The sequence below is a fragment of the Crotalus tigris genome, unplaced genomic scaffold (assembly GCF_016545835.1).
Source record: "Crotalus tigris isolate CLP2741 ecotype Arizona unplaced genomic scaffold, ASM1654583v1 scf7180000024371.1489680, whole genome shotgun sequence".
Classification (NCBI taxonomy): domain Eukaryota; kingdom Metazoa; phylum Chordata; class Lepidosauria; order Squamata; family Viperidae; genus Crotalus; species Crotalus tigris.
The window spans coordinates 81,608-99,571 of NW_024100541.1; the positions used below are offsets into that span (position 1 = coordinate 81,608).

A 17,964-nucleotide genomic window follows, 5' to 3' on the forward strand; every position below is an offset into this window, starting at 1 on the left:
GTGCTGGGGGGAGGGCAAGTGCCATTGTCGGTCTTGCATTCTTTTCTGTTTTGTTTCATGCCAAGCGAGAAAGAGAGAGAGGGAAAAAAAAAACACTTAAAGGTACACATGATCTGTTGTTGTTGTTACTGCTTGCTTATCCCCATGCTGTGTAAAGAGGGTGAGGTTGGGGGGGGGGGAACTGTAGGCAGTGGCTGTGTAATGACATTGCTATTTCTAGAGCAAACCAGGCAGAGGATCTGAATGATAAAGCCAGCCTGTTCTCTTTTTTTTGGCTACTCTTTTTTTGGCTACGGTAACGGGGCACAGATGTGGCTTGCCGATAAGACTCCAGTTGTGGTATGTGGGGTCCTGAGACTTCCTTGGGCTGGGAAACATGCTCTCTCTTTTTTGCGAAGATTGGAAAAGCCAGTTTGAACTGTAGCATGGAAGGGCAGAAACTTTTTAGTGGGGAGACATGATTTTGTCCCGGTCCTGACTGATGATCTGGAACAGTAAATGGGGAATTTTCTCTAATTCAGCACAGGCAACCCTGTAGGGCCCACTCGGGTATAGCTTCACCTGGGATGGCTGCCTTGCTTGCAGGTATCTCATAAGACCCTTAAAGTGGAGGATTGCCACAGTTGGGAGCCTTTGATGGGACTGTACTTAATTTTATTGCAGTCATTAACCAGCACATTGTTGGGATTGTGTGCCTGTTCTTGTGTGACAGGAGAAAAACCACGAGTAGGAAGAAACACACGGTTGTGTGATGAAAACAAATGTTGCCTTGGAGTTTTGGCAGTGGGCGTGTTATAGGGAGAGAGTTGTCTTGGTGTTGCCTTTGTTAATGTATTTGTCAAGAAGTTGAGGGAGCTGACTTCTACTCCAGGTTGTTCTCAACTTAATGACCACGATGGGGACCAGAGTTTCTGTCGTTAAGCAAGGTAGTTTTTAAGCGAGTTGTGTCAAATTTTATGAATATTTTTGCCATGGTTGTTAAACGAATCACTGAAGCTAAGTGAATCACATGGTCATTAAGTGAATCTGGCTTCCCCCTATTGACTTTGCTTGCCAGAAGCTGGCTGGAATGGTGGCAAGTGGTGATCACATGGCCCCAGGTCAGTGCAACTGTTGTAAATGCATGCTTATTGTCAAGTGCTTGAATTTTGATCACATGACTGTGGGAATGCTGAAATGGTTGTAAGGATGAGGACTGGTCGTAAGTCACTTTTTTCAGTGACTTGTAACTTCAAAGCAAATAATTGTAAATTGGGGTTTACCTGTATTACTTGGGTCAAGGTAGGAAACCGAGGGGGTCCTGAGCCAGGGGTCTTGGCTGGCTGAGGAATTCTGGGAGTTGAAGTCCACAAGTTTTAAAGTTGCCAAGCCTGAAGACCCCTGTTCTGAGCTATAGTTGCTCATATGACATAATTAGACATTGGAACTGAATCAAGATAAACTTGACTTCAGATCCTGGTTAAGCTCCATTGACATCTGAGTAGCTATCACAGTTGATGCTGACCTAGTTTACTTCTCAAGGTAAGTTGTGAGAATGAAGTAGAATTAATAATAAACCTTGTGCTATTTTCCAACCACTTTCTCAATAATAGACGGAGGAAGATAAATGAGCTCCAGGATACAACTGTTAGGCATTTTGTAACTAGGAAGAAGATGCAGATTGTGGCCCACATCGGCGGCATTCACACTACACAATTAACCTTGTTACTGAACTAACTCATTTTCAGGCCTTGCACAACATATTGGACCAACAGAAAATGCTAGGTTTGCACAGCCTGTTTGGCCATGCGCGCGCACGCGTGCGCACACACACACACACACACACACACACACACACACAATCCAATCCAGTATAAAGCTAAATATTATATAAATCTTATAATTTTTCTGTTTTTCTTTGTTTGCAATCAGCCTGTTGTACAAATAGAACCACCATGTTTTTAACTGACCTAATTAAAGCATGTGGATGCAGCGTGCGGGTCTTCTGGGCAAAGACTACATACCCATATAGATAAAACTGATTTACATAATCCTGCACTCCTACTGCTTTTTATAGATGCATCTTGGGGCGCCCATGTGCTCGGGATACTGAACATCTGCTCATCTGATCGTAGGCTTGAGATATGAGATGGGACACACTGGTGGCAGCTGCAGCTGCCTTGAAAAAGGAAATCTTCAAAGAATTGATGATGTGCTATCAAATTAGTGTTGACTCTCTTAGCAAATGTGTGGATAGAACTGCACCACCAAGATTTTGTCCCTATGCTGGTTTTCAGGACTTCGAATGGTGCACCATCACTGCTGTAATTGATTCCAACACTCTTGCTGATGGTCCTTCTCTTCTTCACTTTCCTTCCATCTTTCCTAGCATTACAGTCTTTTTCTTCAGGATGATCTGTCCTAACCTGTTCTTCCAGGTCTCCCAAGGTGCTCCTTCTGTCTCTGTAACAGAGTCCATCTACCTGGCTACTTGAGTGTCTTCTCTTTCCTTTACCTTTCCAGCATTATAGATTTCTAGGTGCGCTTGATCTTCAGAAGATATGGCCAGTTATTATTGGATCCCTAGAGTCCTGCTGTCGCCTTCCAGGACAGATCATGCATATATCTTAAAATTTATCTGACCTAAGGTGATTTAAATACAAATAGTCCTCGACTTACAACCGTTTGTTTAACAACTTTCAACGTTACAGGAGCACTTAAAAAGTGACTTGTGACTGTTTTTCCACACTTATGACCATTGCAACATCCCCATGGTTACGTGATCAAAGTTCAGACACAATTGACTCATATTTATGACGGTTGTGGTGTCCTGGGATCATGTGTTTATCTTCTGACAAGCAAAGTCAATGGGGAAGCCAGATTCACTTAATTGTGTTACTAACTTAACAACTGCAGTGATTCACTTAACAACTCTGGCAAGAAAGGTCATAAACTGGGACAAAACTCGTTCAACAACTGTCTCGCTCAGCAACATAAATTTTGGACTCATTTGTGGTCGTAAGTTGAGGACTACCTGTAGTTACAATTGTAAAAAGATGAATAAGACTTAAAATTGCGCCTATTGAGCCTCATAATCACTGTATCTAAGAGCCGTCAGCAAGAGCTATTCCCCACCAGTCAGACAGAACTGAAGAAGCTTTTTGGATCAGAAGTGAAGTGTTTTCAAAGAAAAAAACCAAGGAAGTCAAGTTGCCTTTTGGAAAAAGCATCAGTGGGACAACCATGACCTAGATGAGTCAGAATCTCCATAGATAATAATAATAATAATAATAAAGTTGGAAGGGACCTTAGAGGTCATCTAGCCCAACCCCCTGCTCAGACGGGAAACTATACCATTTCGGACAAATGGCTGGCCAGTTTCTTCTTAAAAACTTCCAGTGTTGGAGCATTCACTACTTCTGGAGGCAGGTTGTTCCACTGGTTAATTGTTCTAACTGTCAGGAAGTTTCTCCTTAGTTCCAAGTTGCTTCTCTCGTTGATTAGTTTCCATCCATTGCTTCTTGTCCTGCCTTCAAGTGCTTTGGAGAATAGCTTGACTCCCTTTTCTTTGTGGCAGCCCCTGAGATACTGGAGCACTGCTATCATGTCCCCCCTCGTCCTTCTCTTCATTAAACTAGACATACCCAATTCCAGCAACCTTTCCTTATATGTTTTAGCCTCCAGTCCCCTAATCATCTTTGTTGCTCTTCTCTGTACTCTTTCTAGCGTCTCAACATCTTTTTTACATTGTGGTGACCAAAACTGGATGCAGTATTCCAAGTGTGGCCTTACCAAGGCATTATAAAGTGCTATTAGTTATTGAACCATCATTAAGTTGCCTCCAAAACCTCTGCAAAATTAAAAGAAAAAATTCACCTAGTCAGAAAAAGAGGGTGCATGAGTCACTTAACAAATGTGGTGATTCGCTTTACAGCCGTGGAAAAATTGGGCATGTCTCATTTAACAGCTATCTTGTTTAGTAATGGAAATTCTGATAATAAGATGAAGACTACCCATAAATGTTCAAAATCTGGTGACATGTAACATCCACATGAAAAGGTCTAATGTTTCAGGTATTCTCTTACTGACAGTCATTGATGTATGTCTTATAAAGGAAGGAAATAGAGATATATCTAATTTCCATTTGGGATTGTCGGCATTCATCAAATGTTGGGTGATCACTGTAACACAACAACAACATCATTAAAAAAAAATCTATGCATAACCATGGTGTCTGTTTTCTTCCAAAAAGCACAAACAAGACAGTGTTCAAGAATTCATGGTGTGTTGAAAAAGAGGAAGATCAGTTGTGCATAAATTGCTCCGGGAGTATAAAATTTAGTTTTTAAAGTATGGAAAGATTTTCAAGCCCATCCTATGTTGAGTAAAATCCCTTTATTGAGAAGCGGTTTTTATGATACAGTCAGGAATATTCTCAGAGAGAGCTATGGGACACCCATTCTTGCATTCTTGTATACTTTTATGATGACCCCAGTTGAGATAGGACATTGTAAAGCCAGAAAAAACTCAGAAGAGGGAAATTGCTCAAGGTAGAAGTGCTGCAGGATTGGAGCCTTCACAAGAGGCAATTTTAATTAAATGATGAATGGGAGAACTTCCTTCCTTCCTTCCTTCCTTCCTTCCTTCCTTCCTTCCTTCCTTCCTTCCTTCCTTCCTTCCTTCCTTCCTTCCTTCCTCCCTCCCTCCCTCCCTCCCTCCCTCCCTCCCTCCCTGGGATTTAGAACACACACCAAAAAACAACAACACTTTCTACAACCCATAATGTTTATGAATTTGTTGCCATGAAGGATTTTTAAAAGCCCACTGCCCACTTAAATTCTGTGGTGGGAGGGGTGGGACTGTGTCATGAACATAGACAGGGTTGACATGCTCAGGTTGTAAAATTATCATGCAGGGATTAGGGTTTTTCTTCAGTGTTTAATCTTGGTTCAGCTTATTTTCGAGAATGCTGGATCATTTTAATATATTTTCTGCCCCAAAATGGGAAGAAAACACATAGTTGATGTTCAGCAATTGCATGGCTATGTTTTGCTGGCGCCTGAGGTTGCCCCTAGCTCTTCCCCCAAAGTAGGGGGCCTTAAAAAGTTTAGGGAAATTAGAAAAGATGTATTTTTGAAGGATTGTTAGCTGTGAGGTCTTAATAGAGCCAGTTGGCACCATAGTGACTAAGGCAGATCTTATATACAGGAAATCTTGAAATTCAGCAAATTTTCACTCTCTTTCATGCACTCCCATACATATGCATATCAAGAGTCCCTGGATTTATCTTCTGGGAGAGTTCTTATTAAAAACTTTCCTTTCCTGGGGAGGGAGGAGGGGTGGGGCAGCGGAAAAACAAATGCATTTTGGTTCTTTATTCTCTGAAAAATCAAAGTACCAAGATTCTTTTGAACTGCTTAGATGAAAGGCACTCTGGAAATGCAGAATACCATTTAGTTCTGTTTATCTGCAGCCTTATGCAGCTGTTCTCTCAAGGATGGGCTTAAGCTCTTATAAGAACCTGCTATCCAGAGGTTGGTGGCCTGAGAGATACAGAAATGGAATCCTGCAGCTAAAGATTGGAGCAAAATGTACTGGCTTTCACCATTCTCACCCCAGCTTGCTTTTTGGGCTGTCCCTCCTGCAACCATGAAATTTTCTTTGTAGTTCTCCTGTGCTGGATATCAGAGAGCAGAGCAGAGCAATAGAGAAGAACAGTAGAGAAGGCAGGAAACCCTATACCATTTCAAACAAATAGTTGTCCAATCTCTTCTTAAAAACTTCCAGTGTTGGAGCGTTCACATAGGATAGGACAGGGTAGGATAGGATAGGATAGGATTAGAAGACTCTTTATTGAGAATAGAGTAGAATAGATTCCTTATTGAGAATAAATAAAATAGAAATAGAATAGAATAGACCCTCTGTTGGGAATAGGAATAGAAATAGAATAGAATAGAATAGACGCTTTAATGAGAATGGAGTAGAAATAGGAATAGAGCAGACCAGAGCAGACCAGAATACTTTATTGGCCAAATATGATTGAATACACATAAGCTCTCAGTGTACATACAAACAACAAAGTACTATAATCATTGCATATACAAACAACATGCACATACAATCAACAAGTGTACATACAAGCCACAAAGTAATATATTCATAAGATACCAATCGGAGAAGGTAGTAGAAAAGATGAGAAGGATAATTGGTTCATTACCGATTCCCATCCCAAAGGGGCTTGGGAGGACTTTGGCAGACCTCGGGTTACATACATGTAAATGATATTGCTGGAGCTGTATTAGCAGCGGGACGTACAACATTATCAGTAGAATGATGAAATAGTTGCATCATGGGTGTTATTGTTTTCAGGTTTCTTCCCCTTTTTCTTTCTTTACTCAGCATTGTAGACGTATTCAGCAACTGAAGCTTGGTGTGTGTGTGTGAGAGAGAGAGGGGGGGGGGAGGGAATCTAGAAGCCTTTAAAGTAATTTTTACAGAACACCAAAAAGTTGAGATTCCTCAAGCCTGCCAATCCTTGTTTTGACTCTGCTTTGGATGTTTAAGGATTGGTCCTCCCAAACAAAACACGGAAATAGAAGAAACAATTATGCATTTTCCTAAATTGCCTAGGTGAAAGGCCTTTTGAGTGATTTGTGATTTTTTTCTTCTGAATTCAATTATATGTTTTTAGTAGTATCATTTTAATCATAGAGGCTGACATGCTTTCCCAGCAGCCAAAAAGCAGTACTTTTTAAAAAATTGCCTATGCCATTAGTGTTCTCTCATAAGATTTTCCTCTCACTCCTCCCAATGGCTGTCAGTACTATAACAACAATAGCAATAATGTTGATAATGATGAAGAACCAAAAATATATATCGGCAAAGATATAAGGGACCTAATCTATTTCCTATCCTTACAGACAAAGTGTATTCATCTCTACTCCAAAGTAAGAATTATTAGTTAGGTGGGTCTTAACTCTCACAGTGGATTGCAACTTCAAGGTTAGCATGGTACCAGGTAGTAGTTCTATGTTCTAATTTCTGTTAGTAGTTCTAATACCATCGTAATTCTATGAATAGAATGAAGTTTGAAGCTTTAATAGCTTAAACTGGTGCATTAGGTAGATCTTTGAAAACTGAGTCCTTTAACAGGATCCATACACATGGAGGTAATATTCTTAAATCACGTTTCTGAAATATAAGGACTTTCAGATTTCCCCAAGATTTAATTCTGAATTTGTCTAAAGATTAAAACAAAATATAATCTGAGTTCAAAATTTCTTTCATAAAGCAGCAGTAGAATGGGCTAATTAGGGAAATACAGTTTTAAATAAACAAGCAAAACCTCATTTAATTCTGTGAATGTTATTCTGAAAAAGAGGATGGCATTTGTATGAAGGTTTATATTACACTAAGGAATTTAAGGAATGTTTTTACTGTGGTTCCACATTATATCTGCATGGAGAACTCATATAATATACCAGCAAATTAAAACTGAAACTATAATTTATTGGTTCCAAGGGTATTTATAAATGAGTGGGTTATAGCCAATGTTTTTTTAAAGTTCCATAAAAAATGATTTTCCCTTACAACTTCCTATGCCCATTTAAATTACATCCTGAGGCACTGATGACTCTTTTTGAACATTATGTGATGTATCATAGAGAACTGCTGGGGAGTGTCCAGGAAATGTTCCTTTCATTAAGTAAAGCTATCTTAGAATCCAATTTTGGCTTTCTATTAATGATAGGGATCTCCAGACTTGGCAACTTTTAAGATTTGTGGACTTCAACTCCCAGAATTCTTCAGCAGGCTGGCTAAGGAATTCTGGGATTGAAGTCCACAAATCTTAAAGTTGATGTTGATGTTGCCTTTGTAATTGCGATATTTTGTCCATCCAGGCACTGAATCCAAAATACAACCTGATGTTCTCTCCTAGGCTAAGCCAACACACACTGACTTGATTTCTGTGTGGTTTACTGATCAGCAATAAGACAGGCAGATATTCAGCTGGGCAAGCACATGCATGTTCTGGAAAATGCATGGAATCAAGGTCTTGCCTGTACTTAGGCCCCACATGGTTTGGAGTCCATAGTCAAGCTGTAGGAGACCAATGGAGGAGAAGTTCAGAGAAATGGGGTACAGCAGTGGCAAAGAGCCACATGAGGTTCACAATAGTCCAGAAGGTCAGAGAGAGGACAGTCACCTGGAATGGAACTGAAAGAAGGACAGAGGAATCCCAGCTGGTGAGTTGTTTTCCAAGGGAGCCATCACCACTACTGGTTCTTAAATAGTCCAGAAGCAGGTGTGGCTCTTTTATGGGCATTAGAATCTTCTACTTCTCAAGGATCTGAGCAGATCCTCTCCGAAGCTAGTCCCTCATCAGCAGATTCCTTCTGCACCTCCTCTTGCTCATTATCTGCTGACTTAGCCTCCAGCGGTTGATTGACTGCTGGTTCCTAAGGCTGGCAACTTGCTGGACCAGGCTTCTGAGTTTATGATTCAGTATGTTCATGACTTGTGTCTTTATAGTCTCCAAAGCCATCCTGTAAAGTAGGTCATTATTATGACAGATAGTTGGATCTTCCAGAAGTCACAAAGCCATCCTGTGATAAAGGCTCCCCACCGCATCCTCCAGTGTTTTTCAAACTTGGCACCTTTCAAGATGTGTGAACTTCAAGTCTCCAGAATTGCCTAGCCAGCATTAAGAAGTCCACACATCTTAAAGGTGACAGGTCTGAAAAACACAGCTTTATTTCAGTTGTGTTCTTCTGCACAATGGAATTCTCCATATCCACTCCTGCTGGTTTCATCACAATGGACTTCCACTTCATGCTGTCTAGTTCTCACCAGCTTTTCTTTGGGATCCATTCCTGAAGGAAGGAGAGTTGGGAGAGATCCCCTTGAGATCTGCTTCCTAGGACCACCCTTTTTTCATGGCAATGATTGGAACTGAACCATTTAGTTCTCTTGAGACTTCAGAAACTTGGATCAATTGCAAGATCTAATCTGGGCCAGTCATTGGGACCAGAGGTTTACTCTTCCAAGCTTTCGGATTCATGCTGGAGCCCATCACCAGGGAATTTCTCTCTACTGGAATATGTGTTCTATGCATTGTATTTATGTGGTGTCTTTCTATTAGTTGATTGGTTGTTGATGGCTGGTGATTGGCTGTTGTTTCCTTGTGCTGTCAGGTCCTCAGCTCCTAAGTACCTGAAAAGCTGGTGGTAAATCAGCACTCTTTTTCAGAAGTCTCCAACCTTGGCCACTCTACGACTTGTGGACTTCAACTCCCAGAATTCATCAGCCAGCATGGCTGGCTGAGTAATTCTGGGAGTTGAAGTCCACAAGTCATAAAGTGGCCAAGGTTGGAAACCCCTGCTTTTGTTCACTGACAAGGGGCCCATTTCCCAGGCTTCAATCATTTCAATCACTTGGATAAATGACCTGATACCCACTTTGCTCTAAAAAGATGATTACTCTCCAATTTTTATTAGTCCTTTGCCATCCTACTCTTAGAAAGGATAATACTCGTGCCTTCTTTTCTAATTATTTTATCCTCCCAAAGGAGAATGGAGAACCTTTGCTTCCTCAACTATTTTTTGGCTTGATCTTGTTTCAGGATGCTATTAATTGCTTTCAGTTTCCCTTCCCTACAGAACAGAGAGCATATATCTACAAATTTGTCTTGATTATGATGACTATGTGCCATCCAGTCATTGTCGACTCCTAGTGATCAATTTTTTCCCACGATGATCAGTCCCTAACCTCAATCCTTCAGGTCTTCCAATGGGGCACTTATTGCCACTGTAACTGAGTCCATGCATCTTGCTGCTGGTCATTCTCTTCTTCTCTTTCCTTCTACCTTCCCTAACATTACAGTCTTTTCCAGAGAGTTAGAACTTCTCATAATGTGTCCGAAGTAGAATAACTTCAGCTTGATCATAAATGCTGCTAGGTTATTTTCAAGTTTGCATAGAAACCAGACTAGACTAGACTAGACTAGACTAGACTAGACTAGAATAGAATAGAATAGAATAGAATAGAATAGAATAGAATAGAATAATAGAATAGAATAATAACTTTATTGTCACTTTGAATGTACACTAATTGACATACATTAAAATGAAATTCTGTTGCATACACCTCTCAAAGGGTCACCACCTCCAATATACACTACATAAATGACATAAAGATGACATACATACATACATAAATACATACAAACAGAATTATGCATATATCCACATAGTATGATACAGAGAGACAACACAGTCTAGTTTGGATTTGATATGAGCCGAGGTGGCGCAGCAGTTAGGGTGCAGTACTGCAGGCCACTTTAGCTGACTGTGTTCAGCAGGTCAGCGGTTCAAATCTCACCGGCTCAAGGTTGACTCAGCCTTCCATCCTTCCGGGGTAGGTAAAATGAGGACCCAGATTGTTGGGGGCAATGTAAATATATATATACATTGCTTACTGGTGTACACCGCTTAGAGAGTGCTTGCACTTAAAGCGGTATATAAGTCTCATAAACAAACAAACAAACAAACAAACAAACAAACATGTGCATGGTGAGAAAAACGAATTTTGCGAGTTTACCAGATGGATGGCACAGGGAACAAAGCTATTACAGAATCGGGTAGTCCTGCTATAAATACTTCGAAACCTCCTCCCAGAGAGGAGCAACAGAAACAGACCATTAAGTGGGTGTGTGGGGTCTCTAACAAGGCTTTGAGCTCTAATCACATAGCGCTTATAAGCAGCATCCTGAATACCAGGAAGCGAGTTTCCTATGATCTTCTTGGCTGTCCTTACCTTGTATTGTCCCCTCCTTTCTTTTTAGACCATGTGGATCCATCAACCAATCACACATTCGGCACTGTCATAGGCCTGGGAGTATTTTCTAAGTTATGGTGTCTGTTGTCCTTTTCCTCTCTGCCTCCAAGTCACCATTCTGTTTGGTTATGTAACTGGCTGGCTTCTTGCCACATATAACCATTTAGTTAGAGCTATGCTCTCTCTTTTCTTATTATGCCGCCTCTGCCTTGGGGTCATTCATGAAAAGGCTTCCTTTCCTTGCAAGCTATCCAGTTTGCAAGCAAATAAAGATATCAATCAGAGGAGATTCCATGCTAGCATTCCTCTAATTCTGAGGAATTTAAATAACTTTAATAACCCAACACAAGTTTCTTCCTCTTGCTAAAGTCAGAGCTTATATGTCTGTGGAGATTTTCAATCATCCAGGTCATGGTTGTCCCAAAGGTGCTTTTTCCCAAAAAAGGCAGCTGGACCTTCTTGCTTTTCTCTTTGGAAACGTTTAGCTTTCCATTCAACAAGCTTCTTTCCAAAAGGCACCTGGTCTTTCTTGTGTTGTTTTTCCTTTGAAAACGTTTCGCTTCTCATCCAAGAAGCTTATTCAGTTGTAATTGGCTAGAGGGGAATGCAAGGTTTTATATGGAGCATATATATATATATATATATAAATCCTTCCATTCCCCTCCAGTTAGTTAGAACTGAAGAAGCTTCTTAGATGAAAAGTGAAACCTTTTCAAAGCAAAACAACAAGCAAGTCCAGTTTCAGGTCAGAGCCGGTGTCGTTGTCTGAATTTTGGGCCTCACGGCAGCTGCAGTTTCGGTATATAAGCTCCCTGCAGGCATGGTGTCTCTGTTCAGTTTCTTGGTAGACAGACTTAGGAAATGTCTTCCTCCTAGGCCAGGGGTAGGCAACCTTGGCTCTTTTATGACTCGTGGACTTCAACTCCCAGAATTCCTCAGCCAGCCACGCTGAGGGGAAAGGGAAAGGTTTCCAAGCTGAGCCATGCTGGCTCAGGAATTCTGGGAGTTGAAGTCCACGAGTCATAAAAGAGCCGAGGTTGCCTATCCGTGTCCTAGTTCTTCCCAATTTCTACATTGGCAGCTAATGCAGAGAGTTTTATTGAGATCCATCACCTTTGCAGTTCCTTTCTCAATGCATGGAGAACTCACAAAGACAACAAGGTTTGATAGATTAAAGTTTAATTATTAAAGGTAAGGGGTACAGGTAGACCATTGATTTAGTGACTGCTTGAAGTTATTATAGTATTGAGAAAAAGCGATTTACAACCTGTACTTGCACTTTTGACTGTCCCAGCATCCCCGTGGTCATGGGATCAAAATTTGGGCTCTTGGCAAACCAGCATGTATTTTTTGATATTTGCAGTGTTCCCGGGGTCATGTGATCACCATGTGTAAACTTTCCCGCTGGCTTCCGACAAGCCAAGTCAATGTGGGAAGCTGGATTCTCTTAACAACTGCATGATTCATTTAAGATCTGCAGGGATTCATTTAACAAGCGTGGCACATACCTGGCCACAACTCAGCAACTACATTGCTTGGTAATGGAAATTCTGGTTCCAATTGTGGTCATAAGTTGAGGACTGCCTGTAAGATTGGGAAGATTCCAAAGTCCATAAGGAGACCCATAATGTCTGTGTGGGAATTTACACGTGACCACTCAAAGCACTGCAGTTACAAATAGATAATTCATTCTTCTGTGCCAGAGAATGTTGTTAGGGTCTTATTCTTATCCTTTAACTATTATATCACACTGGTTCTTAGACTGAAGGAGAAGGACTGGCCCAGTGTGTTCCTCAAGGAACTTCAGTGGTTGATGGGGTCCTTCCACTCTTAATCCAGCACCTTCTCCGGTGAGAGCCCTTGTTGCTCTTTGAGTTTGGTTGTTTTCTTGCAGACATTTCATGACCCAAACTAGGTAACATCATCAATGCATCAGATGGTGTTACCTAGTTTGGGCAATGAAACATCTGCAAGAAAACGACCAAGCTCAGAGGGGCACCTTCATCAGTACATCACTTAGTAGGCACCCTTGGCTCTTTTATAACTCTGGCTCAGGAATTCTGGGAGTTGAAGTCCACGAGTCATAAAAGAGCCAAGGTTGCCTACCCCTGTCTTATAGTCTTACAGGCTGAGTGAGAAGAATTGACTCCAAGTCATCAACTGGCTTCTATATCTAGGAGAGATCTAGAACCCCGACCTCCTCATTTATAATCTAGCACCTTCACCACTACACTGCACATTTTGCTTTTTCACGTAAGCAGTGCAAGGGAATTGGGAATTTTCTCTCCTCACATACATATAATTTTCCATCTTCTCTTAACGATCAACATTATTTTTGTTTCTTAATTTTGGGGTCTGTTCTCTTTCTTTCTTCTTTCTTCAATCCTTACTTACCTGAAGCAGGGACATATTAAGCCATATGGTACAACACCTTCGACAACCTAGAAGGTGTGAAGCATGGCTTTGAAAAACTTGAAATGTTACGTTTTGTTGGTGTATGGCCAGTATGCAGAAAGGAGCTGGTTTACTTAATATATTTCAGCAACCTCTCAAGGTATTTCTGAGTTAAAAAGCTTGAAAATTGTACAGGTGATATTGGTTGTTGTTGTTTTTTAAACAGAAACTTAAAATATGCTCTATTTGGTTGCGGCCTTGAGCATTTTACCCCTTTAAGTAAATAAATAATCAGGCACATTTATTAAATACCTGTTTCTTCCAGGTTTTTGATGTCCTCTCCAGACATATTTTCTGTCTCTCTAGAAGTGTCGAGGAATGGGAAAAGGGGTGGAAAAAACTTTCATTATTTTAGTTTTACCCTTTCCTCCTTCCTCACTTCCATTTCCCATACGATGAGCTTTGAAAAGCCTCTTTATTCCGTTTGACTGTGCTATTATGTGCCCAGGCATTCAATAGGACTTGTGATTTATGATATGTATGCGGCCTTTGTTATAGTTTCTTCTGTCATTTATCAGAGTGAGGAGCTGGGTTTGATAATTCTTGGCAAATGGCTTTTTCAGTTTAGAATGTCAGCTGACACGTTATCAAGAAAAGTTATTTCTGTGGGGAAACCCCTCCCCCCATTAATAAGGCAGCGATCCTGGCTCTTTACCGTGGCTCTTTGCTAAGGGCTACTTGCTGTGAGGCAGGAGAAGTGCAACTTGCAGCAACTTCCCGGGATGATGCACTTCAGAAGTTTTTTTCATGTGCCCAAAAAGTTCAAGTGGTCCTCAAATTATGACCACGATTGAGCTCAAAATTTCTACTGCTTAGCAAGACAGAGTTGTTAAGTGAATTTTGCTTCACTTTGCGACCTTTCTTGTCACAGTGATTAAGTGAATCATTGCAGTTGTTAAGTTAGTAACATGCTTGTTAAGTGAATTTGGTTTCCCCATGGAGTTTGCTTGTCAGAAGGTCACAAAAGGTGTTCACATGACCCTGGGGACACTGCGACTTTCATAAAACACATGCCGGTTGTCAAAGCATCTGAATGTGATCACGTGACCACTGGGATACTGCAAAGATCATAAGTGCGAAAAATGGTCATAAGTCCATTTTTTTTTGGTGCTGTTGTACCTTCAAACAATCACTGGCTTGGACTTGGATATGGTGGAGGCCTTGTTCAAGAAAGGAGGGGAGATTGGGAAACAGGTTCAAGGTCTAACGAGCAGTTGAGTGAATGACTTCTAGAATGACTTCTATAGGTTAGGGATTCCAGATGTTTGGGAATACAGCTGCATCAAGGACTACCTGTATATGAGTAACACTCACTCACTCACTCATTCACTCACTCACTCACTCAACACTAATGTCTGTGGAGCTTCCCAGTGGCACTAATGCAGTGCTGGGACACATCAGGTGTCCCTGGTCTCATCATGCTGAAAGATTGCTGAAAAATTTCTGAAGAAACCATAATGCAGGGGTCTTCAAACTTGGCCCTTTTATGACTTGTGGACTTTAACTCCCAGAATTCCTGAGCCAGTGTGCCGCCATAATGGTTTCCAGATTATGGAATACTGTCTGCTAAGAAGTATGTGAAGGCCCTGTTATGCTCTAATTCAGGGGTGTCCAACTGCGGGACGGACACATCATGAAGAAACCGCACCCACAGGCCGGATGTGTCACGAAGAAACCGCACCCACCCCATTGCCGGCAATGGGGAAAAAGCTTCAGTATGTCGTGTGACATCACATGACGTTGTGAATTTGACATGTCTACTCTTAATTCCTGAAGCAGGTTCAAATGGCTTTATTTATATATTTGTTTGTTTACATCAATTCAACCTCTCCACCTGCCCACTCTTGCTGGACTCTGGGCAGCTTAGAAGGTTTTATTGTAAGGATTTATTACAAGGATTTATTCCCACATGCCTTTGGTCCCAGCTGTCTTTGGTTTTATTTGTGTTTACTTTTGATTGTTGGGATTATTATTTTTCTTTTTGATCTTGCTCTGATTTACTTACTCTTATATTTTTGCATTCCTTTGTATTGATGTTGGAATTGGGGCGGGTTATAAATGGTGTAATAAAAATAACACACTTTGTTGTGATTGGGCCTACTGTGATGTCTGAATCTGGAACGTGTTTGAGAGCATGGCTTGGAGCAGGCAAGGGCATCTGTAGATATGGTCAAAAAAGTAAAAATGGTGGGAATTCACATATCTTAAAGCAGGGGTCTCCAACCTTAGCAATTTTACGACTTGTAGACTTCAACTCCCAGAATTCCTCAGCCAGGTTGGAGACCCCTGTCTTAAAGAATACTGGCTGGGGAATTCTGGGAGCTGAAATCCAGAAATTTTAAAGTTGCCCAGATATGCTGCTCTACTATCTTCCGGGAATCTCTGCCAGGATTGTTTCTTGATCTGATCTACCATCATGAGGGGACCCCAGTTCTGCCACCAAACAACCATCTTCTGTACAGGTAGTACTCGGTTTATGACCACAATGAAGCCCGACATTTCTGTTGCTAAATGAAAAAATTGTTAAGTGAATTTTGCCCCATTTTACAACCTTTCTTGCCACAGTTGTTAAGTGAATCACTTAACAGTTGTTAAATTAGCAATACGGTTGTTAAATGAATCCGGCTTCCCCATTGACTTTGCTTGTCAGAAGGTCGCAAAAAGTGATCACATGACCCCAAGACACTGCCACCGTCATGCATCTGAGTCAGTTGCCAAGTGTCTGAATTTGGATCACGTAACCATGGGAACGCTGCAACGGTTGTTAGTGTGAAAAACGGTCATAAGTCACTTTTTTCAGAGCTGTTGTAATTTTGAAGGGACACTAAATAAACTGTGGTAACTTGAGGACTAACTGTATTTGCAAGATGTGTACCCAGTAGGTAAATTTCAATAGAATAAAAATGTTGGTTTTTTTCTTTGGAAGTTCGAGAGCTTTCTGTCACTTTCTCTGTCCGTCAAAACAACAAAATAGACCTAATTGATTGCAGATCATTAAACAGTTCAGAATATTGGCAGGAGAAGAGACTTAGGCTAAACATTTAAATATTCTATTTTTTTCCTTCTCTCCAGCCTTATCAACTATTGGTTGTGTATTAAAAACTCATTTGGCTACAGAGTGGATTTGTCACATGAGTTGTATTCTAATACCGTAGATGGAAAAGTTAGGTCTGTCCACCACTTTTCTGGGAAACAGAGGAAATCCTCATTTACTGACCCCAATTGGGATTGGCCACTCCATTGCTAAGTGGCCTAATTGTAAAATGAAACATCATGTGGCTATACAGGTAGCCCTCGACTTACAACATTTCATTTAGTGACCTTTCAAAGTTACAACAGCACTGAAAAAACGACTTACGACCGTTTTTCACACTTGTGATTTGCAGATTCATATGATTTACTTTAAGATGCTGGACAGCTGGTTCGCATTTATGACAGTTTCAGTGTCCCAAGGTCACATGATCCCCTTTTGCAACCTCCTGACAAGCACAGTCACTGGGGAAGCCAGATTCACTTAATAACCGTGTTACTCATTTAACAAATGCAGTGATTTATTTAACAAATGTAGCAAGACAGCTCGTAAAACGGAGCAAAACTCATGTGACAAATTTCTCACTTAGCAACATAAATTCTGGGCTCAGTTGTGCTCATATGTGGTCATAAAGCCAATCATCTGTGGTTGTTAAGTAAGGCATCACATGAGAGCAACCTGTGACCTCCTGCTGGCTTCCCCATTGATTTTGCTTGTCGGAAGGCAACTGCAGATGATGATCCCATGACCAAGGGACATTGCAGCTGTCATAAATGTGCGTTGTTTGCCAGGTGTTCCAGTGGTGATCACATGACTGTGAGGATGCTGCAATGGCCACAGCTTGGGGGACTTTTTGCAAAGCTGTTTTTTCAACACTGTCATAACTTCAAATGGTTGCTGAATGAGTGGTTAGTAAATGAGGAGTAACTGTATATATGTTTTTAACTCACTCAGAATAGACATATTAATGTTAAGCCTTTTTTTTAAAAGGTCAGCCAAATCTGGATTATTCATTTAATTATGATTAAAGAACTCCTGTATGAGTCTAGTTTCTATATTTCATGGCTGCTTCTCACTTCGGTTTTTTTTTAAAAGTCTTGCTTGTTTTGTAGCGTCATTGAGTGCTTATATGCATGTTTAAATTTGTATTTTTGACTTCTTATTAACTGCTACTGGCAAATTAGCCTATAAATATTTAAAATATTTAAATTACTCATGTTCATCGAGCATTTATATCAAGACAAATAACGAGTCTAGAGCAGAAATCTATGCAAAGTGTTATTGTCTCCCACATGGGCAATAAAGAGTCCATATTAAGAATTATATTGTGGCACTAAGAACGAAAGATATACTATATTTTCTGTTTTTATTGTGTTTGCAGACATACAGCAGCTCTTTTTAAGGTGACCAGTCTTCCTTTCTGGGGAGGGTTGAGCCATATGACCCATCTGTAGAGGAAGTGAAGGCCATCTGGGAGGTGGCATGTGCTCTGCCAACTTCTCTTGGGGATGGAGCAGTCCTCAATTTACGACCATTTGTTTAGTGGACTGTTTACAGTTACAACAACACTGAGAAAATGGGCTTATGACAAAGGGACCAGAATTTCTATTACTAAGCAAGGCAGTCGTTAAGGGAATCGTGCCCGATTTTACAACCTCTTTCGC

General features: G+C 40.8%; 1 protein-coding gene across 20 annotated transcripts in view; it reads left to right on the forward strand.

Annotated features, from left to right (window-relative positions):
* Positions 1 to 294: 294 nt before the first annotated feature.
* MSI2 (musashi RNA binding protein 2) overlaps positions 295 to 17,964 on the forward strand; it is a 453,994-nt gene continuing 436,324 nt past the window's right edge. For all 20 annotated transcript variants that reach the window (XM_039328150.1, XM_039328151.1, XM_039328157.1 and 17 more), the window contains exon 1: positions 295 to 339. In XM_039328150.1, coding sequence (XP_039184084.1) covers positions 310 to 339 — 30 coding nt within the window. In that variant the 5' untranslated portion in view covers positions 295 to 309. The remainder of the gene's footprint in view (positions 340 to 17,964) is intronic.